General features: G+C 25.2%; 1 protein-coding gene across 1 annotated transcript; it reads right to left on the reverse strand.

Annotated features, from left to right (window-relative positions):
- Positions 1–915: 915 nt before the first annotated feature.
- On the reverse strand, positions 916–8,081 carry LOC114129900 (fatty acyl-CoA reductase wat-like). Its single transcript, XM_027994759.2, has 8 exons — positions 7,573–8,081; positions 6,113–6,361; positions 5,235–5,362; positions 3,992–4,101; positions 3,170–3,359; positions 2,776–3,036; positions 1,768–2,025; positions 916–1,687 (listed from the first exon to the last, which is right to left on the reverse strand). The coding sequence occupies exons 1-8, from the start codon at positions 7,759–7,761 to the stop codon at positions 1,612–1,614; spliced, it is 1,461 nt and encodes a 486-aa protein (XP_027850560.2). The 5' UTR covers positions 7,762–8,081; the 3' UTR covers positions 916–1,611.
- Positions 8,082–11,279: the final 3,198 nt, after the last annotated feature.

Raw genomic sequence — 11,279 nt, forward strand, 5'->3', positions numbered from 1 at the left:
GAATAATAATAGAAATAATAATAGTAATGTTTTCGTTATTCATTTGAATATTACCTTACACGTGTATATATTATTATTATAAATTGTTAAAGACACGTTTGCGGTGTGCCAATTATAATAAGATGTAATTAAAAGTTTTAGTAAAAATCTTATTCGAATTTAAAAACTATATTTATGAGCCAAGTTGTCTTCTAAAAAATGTCGTCGACGCATAATAATTTTATTGAATTACTCACCGTTCGATTGTAAACGAGCTAGTACTTAGGTAGTAGTAGAAACCATTTATAATGATATCGATTGTAATGAACAGGGCTAGGATTTGTATGCAATAAAAAATTGTAAAATATGTATTTTTTTACCAAAATATGTTAAAATATGCATTGAAACTTTTAAAAGATTTTTTTTTTATTTAGAAACTTGATCTGAGCCATTAGTTTCGATAATTACAATATAATATATAATATATTATATATAATAATTAATAAGCCACTAAATTAGAAAAACATTATTTTTTTTTTTTTAATTGTGAAACCAGTGTGATTGAATAAATTAAGTGTAGAATCTGCACCTGTAGATACACTGTAGGTATAATATTTTTATAAGATAAACACAAAAATATAGTAACAAAAAAAAATTGTCTGTCTTTATAGGTATAATATAATTGAGAAATAAAATAAAATAAAATAATTTAGAATTAAAATTTATAATTCACATACAAAAGAGTTGCATGCTACGACAACATATTTTTTTAAATTGTCGAATATAAATGAATTAAATACGAAATATACAATAAAACATGCATTTTTCGCATTATTATATTCGAAATATGCAATGATATTTATTTTATTCAATATTATGCAATAAAATGCATTTTATCCAAAATATGCAAAAACATGCAAAATAAAAACACCACCATCTATCTCATCGTGAAGAGATTCGTGGACAATACTGACAAAATCAATAATCAGTAGTCACAAAAAAAACATGCTGTTGCATATAAATCCTAGCCCTGATAATGAATAATGACATACATGGCTTAAGGATCTAAAATATAAAATCTTAGAAAAACTTTGATGTTTTATACTATGATAATTCTTTCGGTTATTACCTGTATTGCATACTTAATGACTGGAGCTTGGATCTTAAAGCATAATAAGTAACTAAAAAAAGCACACGATTGTATTGAACACAATATATTTTTTTCAAATTTCGTCAAATTTTTTCCGCTCCCTTGAACATTATTATAAAATATTTATATTTATTCATATTATATAATTATTATAAATTATGTGGGTATACTTTTGAAATTACTTATTATTTACTTATTATTTTACATTTGTATAAATGAATTCAGTAGAATTTCTTCCATATCAATCGAATAATCAAATATATATTCATCTATACATATTTGATACATTATACTTAATAACTAACTAATGGGAAGTATGTACACACTGAACCTTAACAAATACATAATATAAATTTAACTTTAAAACAACTACATAAAATCAATAATTCATAAATATTGATTTAATTATTACTAATTATTATTAACGATATAAAACCATTGCAATGTTCTGTATCAACACATTTTACCAGTCAGTATAAATACTATAAAAACGTCCAACATACTTGAAAAGTAACGTAAATAATAACAGAAATACATAACTGATGCAACCAAAATAATCTGAAAACAATACATAAAATACGAATATTTTATAATAAATCATGATTGAAGAAAAATTTTATTCGAGCAAAATATCGTACTTTCGATTTTTTACTGTTGCTGTATCCACATTACTCAATTCTTCATGTAACACGTGATTTCTGATGCCATAAAAATAAACTTTTATATAGGATGCCCAATCAAATTCTTCTAAGCTGTACCAAAATGTGTTGCGGTCGTCTTGGCTTAATAACGACCACAATTCTCGAGTATTACTATTGTCAAATTTCCACTGTCTCGTAGTAAACACATAAAGTAAATCTATCATGCATTCTGTTTTGACATACATTTTCAACATTCTATAAATAATTACAAAAATACGTTTAAATCACTAATAATTGTTAATTTTTTTTTCTATTTAAACTTATATTTTGATTTTCACGATGTCTAGCAACTAGCAATAAAATAAAATATATCTATACATAACTTAATATGTTAATTGAAAAATTAATATTAAATATCAACCATTCAAACAAAAATTATATGTAACGTTAAAACAAGTGACTTTTAAATTTTAAATTATCCAAGGTGTATGATTTTACAAGGTGATAATTTTTTTTTCTATGATACGATTAAAAATTTCATAATTTTAAAACTATTTTTCATTTTAATTTATATTTGTTAAGATTTGATAAAGTCCATAATTTTTTTCTATAATTATAAAAATAAACCTATTATAATCATTTAATTTTATTTAGTTTAAATAGCAGAATATCCCAATAGCAATTATATTATATATTTACATTATTGCATAAAAAAAAATAAATATGAATAAATATAAAATGAAAATATACAGCTAATTACTTTAGTATAATTTAAAAAAAACCCTTTTGAATTTAATAACGATAACGATAAATTAGCAAAAAATAATAGTTATTAACTAGAAACCAACTTTTATCGAGTACCTACGTTGTTAAAAAGGTGTAGTTAAAATATTATACTGTCAGTTAAAAAAAAAAATAAACGTCATTTCTGTTAAATCGATTAATACAAATAAAATATATCACAATAATAATACAAACAGAAATGTTAACTTAAAAAACACTTACTTAGGACTTTTACCGCATACGATTAACAAAAAATCCACCAACGCGGCTGGTATCCGGTGCAATAGAAATCTCAAAATTTTGCCTATCCATAAATGGGTATAAAAAATACAAAACATATACCATACTGACTGTAAAGGCGGAGCTTCGTGATAATGACCATTCATTTCTTCTATATATCTACCCCATAAAAGAGGACTCTCGACACTAGAAACGTAATTATATATTTTTGGTTCCTGGTTTATCAGATTAGAGTCTTGATATCTGAAATTCGAAAATTATCATCAGTATCAAATATTTACAATTGTATGGACTTAAAATTTTGAACCAACACACAACCACATGATTATGCGAGTTTGATAACAGCAAATACGTATTACAATAATATATTATGTACCTATTAGCCGTATCCCACATAACACTAATTAACGCGTTTACGGTGTAATCCGCCGGCACTATGTCCGTAATTTTATTTCTGACGATTGGAACGGTCCTCAAGAATCCAGTCATAACACCAGCCACTATGGCAGACGGACCATTCATGTTTTCCAGCCAACCGGGATCGGGTTCCGATTTCGTACATCCGACTGAAAAAAAATTTGCATATATAATAATGTAGAATTTAGATGGTTAAACACAAACTGCAGCACGTGTTAAGTGTTTAAGGTTTAATTATTTTAACACTATTTTATTGTATTTCGTTCATAAAAAGTTGAAATATTTTTTAAATGTTATTTTAAAGGAATTCGACTAAATAAATGCTACAAAAAGTACCTTCCAATAAAATTTCAAATGTAAAAATAATAGAGAAATTTAGTTAACACATTATTATTTGATTTGTAATATTTTTATCTCTTTAACGACGTATTTAATATTGTCATAATAATCAAGAATTCAATAAACTCTTTCTTACCATCGATTCCTTAACAGGTATATTGAATATTCAATCATACAAGTTTTATATAAGAAATAAAATACACTCATTATGACTTCAAATATTTCAATATAGAAAATCTTTACTACGTCCAATTAAAAAAGTAAATACTAAATAATTTATAAGGATGTTAAATAGCAAGTACATCGTATTTAAGAAATTAAGAGTATACATCCCCATCTCTCCTACAAAGAGCAAAAAAGTATAATGTAAAAAATTCAGCCCATTTTTTTTATTAATAATATTATTTTAGACTAAACGAATAAACAAATATAATAAACTTACTAATTGATGGACGAAATACTGAAATTGGTAAATGAATACCATTTATTAATACTAAATTTTCTGCAATTGCTTTTGTAAAACAATACGTGTTGGGCCAATCTTCTAAAATTCTAAATATCAAATATTAATTAATTTTTAAACAAGACTTCAGCTGTTTGCGGCTTGCGCATAGTAGAATAAATTAGATATAGCCGATAAAAGTATAGTTTCCACATCAATTTTTATTAAATAAATATTAAATATTATAAGGCATATTATATTATCATTATTAGGACTCGGATTTTAAAGCATAATAATTAATAAGCAACTAAAAAGCAAACGATTGTTTTAAAAAAGCAAAAAAAACATGACAAAAAATTAACGTGATCTATAGTTATAATAAAAATTAATAAAAAATTTGAAAAAAAAAAATTAATTACCGTGTATTTCCCTAGATTTGCAGTAGTGAAACATTGAAACTGACTCAATATTTGTATACATAGAAAACGGCTCTCTACATCCACTGAATGGATCGGTGCATATATTTCATACAAGATGCTGGTTTCAAATTACAAAACTAAATCTTAAATTTTGAAATTGTCGATATCGATGTTATAGGCATACTGACCATATAAGTACTGCAAGCTATACTAGATCGATAATCTATATAGATACGTTTAATCTATTTAATAAACAAGCCGATAACGAAAACAAAAATAAATATTTAGTCCGCATTCTGGGTTTTTACGTTTGTTATTAATTCAATTTTTTATTTTTCCTATTATAGTAATATAATAAACATATAAAAATTCTACAGCTGAAATAACTGAAAAAGCAAAAAAATTATTTATGCATAAAAATAGCTGAAAAAAAGCAAAAATAAATTGGTTTGGAATCAGAATAATGTGAAACGAATGTATGAATAAAAATTAGATTTCTATCACATGTATAAAAAAAGAAGTATATACTTTAAAATCTGAGCCCTAATCATTATATTCTGAGTAGTCTTTATTTCATTCATAAAAAATAAATTTCTTTAAAAAAAATTATGATATTTGAATTTTAACAACATAATACTATGTAAGCCACCAGCAGAAAAGTTGTGCATTTTTTTTTATACTTGAGTGTTTTTTTTTTTTTATTCTTACTGCAATATGTTAATATTACCATACTATAAAGCTCCAAAAATACTTTTATTAGACTTTTAAAATACAAAGCAAATGTATTATAAATTATATTATAAATTAAAAAAAAAAAAAATTACCTTGGCGTAGAATCGTCGAGACCGAACATATTTTTTAGTTCCTTGGCCGTAATCGGAACAGGATAATATTGTTCTTTGATTTCATTTTTGGGACAATGCGAATAAGCGGTCGACACATGCACAAAACCCTATAAAATAACACTCATTTAAAAAAAAAAAATTATATTATTGTTGTTATTCATATATAGTTTGATCAATTAAGTATTATTGCGTTCCTACATACAATATGCATCCAATTATCATATGGGATCGTGCATATCAGTTTTCTTCACCGGCGGTCAATTTACAACCATTTGTCACTCCCATCGAGTTAGTAGTCCATTGAACAGAATGATAAAAATTTAGAAATTAAAATGTCCAACATAAAATACTTAAAAAAATAAAATGCTGGAATGTAATACACCATACACGGACCATAAAAATCTAAAGTATAAAATCCGGAATTTTACTAAATGAATCGTTACAATCCGATGTTCTACATTCCGCAATATTAAAACTCACGATTTTAAACTCCGAAATTCTATATTGTTTCTTCTTAGTTATAGAAGTTTAGAAGATTTATGTCTTAAATTAAATATGTTACAATTCACCAAATGTGAGCTAAACATACTACAATATGTTTAATAAAAAATAAATCATAAAAACATGAAACACACCTTTAAAATTCAAAAAAATATTTTATAAAGTAAAATTAAGATTACCTAGTATAAAATATTTGATATTTCTTCAGTTTTAAAGTCTTAAAACAAATATATAATATGCTTATTTACCATTATCAAGTATACTAATTAATAAAAAAATTCAAATGTACCAAATTAAAGTTTTAAAATAATGTCAATAGGTGATAACTCATCTATAATCTATGTATTATATATTACCTTAAGGTTCTTCATTTGTGTTGCTAAGGACAAGAGTTTTTCAGTCCCTAGTATGTTTATTTTTGATGCTGATTCGAGAGTTTCGTTAAATTTTATTGTAGCCGCGCAATGAAAAACAAAGTTTACATTTTCAATTATCCAATCGCGATGAGCTGTTATCAAACCCATTGACGAATCTTCTAGATTACCCTCAATGATTTTGATTAAGTCCATAAAATCTGGTTTTTCAATTCTAAGTCGATCATATACCTATAAAAAATATTTTAATTAAGAATTAATAATAAAATATATACACTGTACAATAAACTATTTATAATTTAAATAATTGTATTTTATATAAGTTTTTAATATATGGGTGCTTAGTAAAACACCATATTAAGTATTGAATTTGCAATTTTATTTTAAAGCTCTAAATTTAGAATTAATACTCTAATGAAAAGTTGATTGGCCATTGCAAAATATCTAACTGACAATTAATGATATATTAATGTACATATATATAATATAATAATAAATTATGACAATAATTATTCACTAATGACATTTTAAATAAATTGCAACTATATCGTAAGTACCTACATTAAAAATAATATAAGACAGTAGCGTATAAGGAATTAATTTCGGAGGGGGGAGGTATTATTATGTTAATTTTCGAGATAGGTTTGCAAAACTTTCAACGTGTGCCATACCAACAATACATTTGAGGGGGGAGGGTTTGAACCTTCCAACCCCCTATATATGCCACTAATATAAAATTTAACTATACACACGCGTTATAAACTATAATTTTCTCCCACTTCTACGATCTGAGATAGCAATCATTATGATAATATGTTCTGAATTTTGTTTTTAAATTAATTCAATGTAAGGTGGAAAACATCGCGATTTCTGTGTAGGTAATTTATTCACTTAAATACTTAATTTTAAATTCGGTCAACAATTGATTATTATCTAAACTATTATGTTGGTTTTTAAATGATGAGGAATGTGTAAAAGATGTTGAAGTCACGTGACTCTTATAAATGGGTACTCGAAACTTCAACTTTTCAATAATATTAGGTTCATCAATCAATCTGTTTAAAAGTTTATTAAAAAAATAAAAGATTACTTTTTTCTATTATTCATATATTCTATTTTTTAAGAGCGGTATTAAGAGTATTTTTGTCCGTATATTCATTTTGTTTGCAGTGAAAATGTATTAAAATATATATTATATTACGCTTAAATTTCTGTGAAATCGACAGTATGAATATATTTGCAACACAAATCTAAAAACTATAGATACTTCAAAAATAAGTATTTATTTGTGTGATTCTGATTTAGTATACCTATATTATGACAACTGACAAACACATACGGGTGAGAAATATATATGGTGTATATAAGAAATTAACAATTGGTGTTTCTACGTCACTAAAATGGTAAATTATGGTCTATAATTTAAAAAATATACTACTTACAGCTTGCTTGTAGATGTCTGCTACCCTCTGATTAGCGTTAATTCCTTTTTTATTTCTCACTATAATTGCAATTTTTTTTATAGGACAAGCTCTGAGTATTTTTTCAACGAGTATCTTCCCAAGAAACCCCGTACTTCCGGTCACTAAGACTGTCCCATTTCTAAATGTTTCGGGTATACAGGCTTCCATAATTAATAATTGTTCAATCAAAACTCCAATTATAGACTTCGTAGTGCTTAAAGATGTACATACGAATGAAAACAAAATTTGTCTGCATTAGAATTTATTACCACCATATAAACAATCTATAAAATGAAATTAGTAGATAATTGTTTTTGAGATATTATACACTGTCCTAGCAATAGGTATAGTAGTTATGAACGAATATTCAAGGACTATATTATAATGGGTTAATTTAATAACAATGAATCAAATGATGCAGTATTTAATGGGAAGTGCGTAACAATAAGCTCATCAATAAGTCTATACGCTAATACCTACTAAATACTAATCGATGACTATAATATAAACATATAATACTATATTTATATATCAAAACACATAGTATATAAACATATAATACTATATTTATATACCAAAACACATAGTATATAAATATATATTCCAACCAAGGTAACTTATAGGGTATACTATTATGTAACCTATTCGTTTTCATATTTTTTTATGATGTGTAGGTATAATATTGACATACTCTATAATATGTATACCTAAATAATGAAGACAATGATTTCAATAAAAATATAGCTATTAATTTGAATTTAAACATTTTATTTTGTGTTGAAACTTGGCACACCCGGTAGCTGCGGGGCGGACTAGCCAGGGGGGCTAGGGGGGAAATATACCCCTGGGCCGGTCTAAATTGTGAAATTTGGACCGGTCGTCGAACAATAAACTTGTAATATATTTAGTCAAGTAGTCAACTAATAAATAATAATTAATAATATATTTCTTAACTATATTTATTAACATTGTCTTTTACACAAGTTAACTGTAAACGATATTTTAGTAAGTTAAAAATCATAAAAAATAGATTACGTTCATCACTAAGCCAGGAAATATTAGAATCATTTATGATGATGAGTGTTGAGAAAGAGTTATAGGAGGAAGTATCATTTGATGATATTTTAAAACATGTGAAACAAAGCTCACCATTAATGAAAAAAATGTTGAAATGTGTTTAGCATCTAAACACATTCAATTGTAAAAAAAAATAAAAAATATTATGTTCATAAGATCAATAAAGGAAATTGTATTTTATAAAGGTATTTATATTTTTTTAAATACTTCTACAAGTAAAATTTGCATTTATTTTAAATTAAAGTAATAAAACATTCATATTATTTATAAAATCACAACTGATATAGTAATAATATAGTAAAATATTTAGGGCCGCTAAGCTGTATTTCCCCTGAGCCGACAATATCCCAGTCCGCTCCTGTCTAGATCCGATACTGTGTATAGGTTTGCCATACAAGCATGGGCGCCCATTGGGAGGGGCAAAATAGGGCACTTGCCTCCCCCCCTGAACAAAAAATATTAAAAACTTGTAACTCAATAAATAGTACCATAATATAATTATTATCTTTACATTTGAGAATTTTTTATTTTGACCCCCCCTAAAATTTTACTTATGGGTGCCCATGAATACAAGTATAAGTAGAAGTGTAAAAATAAAGCAAAAAAATAGTAGTTGTTTATTATTATTATATATTCATATTAGTACTTAGATATTAATTAAAAAATTAATATATGACAAATCATTCATTTATTTTAATATGGGCTGATTCAAACGTGGATGCCTGAATAATTATTTCATTTTTCTAATTGTATAATTTATAAATTTACATTATTCTAAAAATGCATTTTTAATTTCATGAAATTATATACTAAACTAACAGGTTAATATTATTTAATATGTGACCAGATTTGTATTAATATTCATATGATGTAGGTATTATACCTTTATATTATATTATACATATTACATAATATTAATAATTTAATCTGTACCTTATTAAATAATCCCAACATAACCGTTTACGATGAAGCTTTTTAATAGTACAAAATTGGGGATTTTATCAAAAGCAGACTATATGATTTATGAACAATAGAGTGATGTAAAAATTAATTTATAAAAGGTATAGGTAAGAAATTTATTAAATATTTAGAGCCAACATATAGTCCAACTGTCTAAATAATAATTTTAAGAAATATCTAAGAGTAAATAATAATATTAACATAAATTAATATTTATTTAATTTTGATATAATATCTGAATTGTAAATTTAAAAAATTAATTTTTATTTTAATATTTATTTCTATGGTTGTAAATGTATTTGGTTTGTAGATTCTATGAAAATAACTCCCTACCTTCAACACAAGCTTTGCTTACAGAAGGTAGGTAAACCAAAATGTTTTATAGAATATTTGTATTATATATTTATTATTTACTATATTAAGCTATACATAGCTAGCTTAAGTTATCATGTTAATAAGTCAAGTTTTTTTTTTTATAATTTACTTTTTAACTGCCTAATTAATTTCTGAGTTTTGCAAATATCAATTATTTTTGTACAACATTTAATTTACATTTTTTAACAATTTATTTCACAAACCTGAATTAAAAGTCTGATATTTTTTAAATTGAACAAATTTTATTCGCGATGAATAGTCTTTAGAATTATTTTCAGTCATCCATGTTGCCAAAATACTTTCAACACCGCTATTCGCGTTCTATACCGTCCCTTGGATTTAGCTGTGCCTTGGTTTGCAGTGAATTATTTTAACATCACATTAAGCTAAATTATAACAGTGTTTAAAAATTTTCTTCCGTTGTCAGTATGAAATATTGCAGATACACTAAATGTTGTATAAATATCTATCAAATTAAATGCTGTTTTCTGATTCCTCATCACATCTTGATTTTAAAATTTTGAAAAGTATAAATTTTGTTAAATGGTCCTCATAATTCATCAAAATTTTAACTTTGCATATCAATAACGTCTACTTGGCCTTTTGAGTTGAATGTACTATGAATTATTGGTTTAGAAACTATTCCTCGCTTTAGATTCGATGTTGTTTTTTCACAATGCAAACATATATTTAAATAGATCATAACAGTTTTTTTTAGTAATATTATAATATTTTGTCTTAAATTCATAAACAACTAAACAAGTACCTAATCTTGATGTGAATATTAAAACCATTAAAGATAACATTGACATTGACTACGAGACAATCGAAAAAGTTAAAATGACTAGTTAATCTATCAAATTTTACATCTTCTGTTTGATCAAGTCAATATCATCATTACCTCAATATTTACCTATATAACATTGGTGGTAACATATTATATTTTTTTAATAAATGGTAAAATTATGTACTTAAAAAAAAATTTAATTTTTGAAAATTTTCTATTCACAGAAAGTATTAAATATCTATACAGTATACACAGAACACGTTTGAAAAACATTTGGACGTGAACAGTGAACTGTATTAATGTATAAGCACTATAATATGTACATTTTTTTAATTCTGTATTTTGAATTTTTAATTTGGCAACCCTAAATAGGACAACCTAGAAAATTATATGCCCAGGGGCTCAAAAATTCTAAATACGGTCATGAGCGCGCAATCGCCATTATTCCATTAGTAAACGTATGCTAAAAATAGAAGACACAGGAAAA

This window comes from Aphis gossypii, chromosome 3, assembly GCF_020184175.1.
Source record: "Aphis gossypii isolate Hap1 chromosome 3, ASM2018417v2, whole genome shotgun sequence".
Taxonomy (NCBI): domain Eukaryota; kingdom Metazoa; phylum Arthropoda; class Insecta; order Hemiptera; family Aphididae; genus Aphis; species Aphis gossypii.

Bases quoted from the DNA above. Each gene is read 5' to 3' on its own strand.
- LOC114129900 (XM_027994759.2), bottom strand. From the start codon at position 7,761: ATGGAAGCCTGTATACCCGAAACATTTAGAAATGGGACAGTCTTAGTG. The intron at 5,363-6,112 runs GTAATATATAAT...GTTATTTTATAG, and splicing joins CACAAATGAAGAACCTTAAG to GGTTTTGTGCATGTGTCGAC. The intron at 1,688-1,767 runs GTACGATATTTT...TATTGTTTTCAG, and splicing joins GCAACAGTAAAAAATCGAAA to ATTATTTTGGTTGCATCAGT.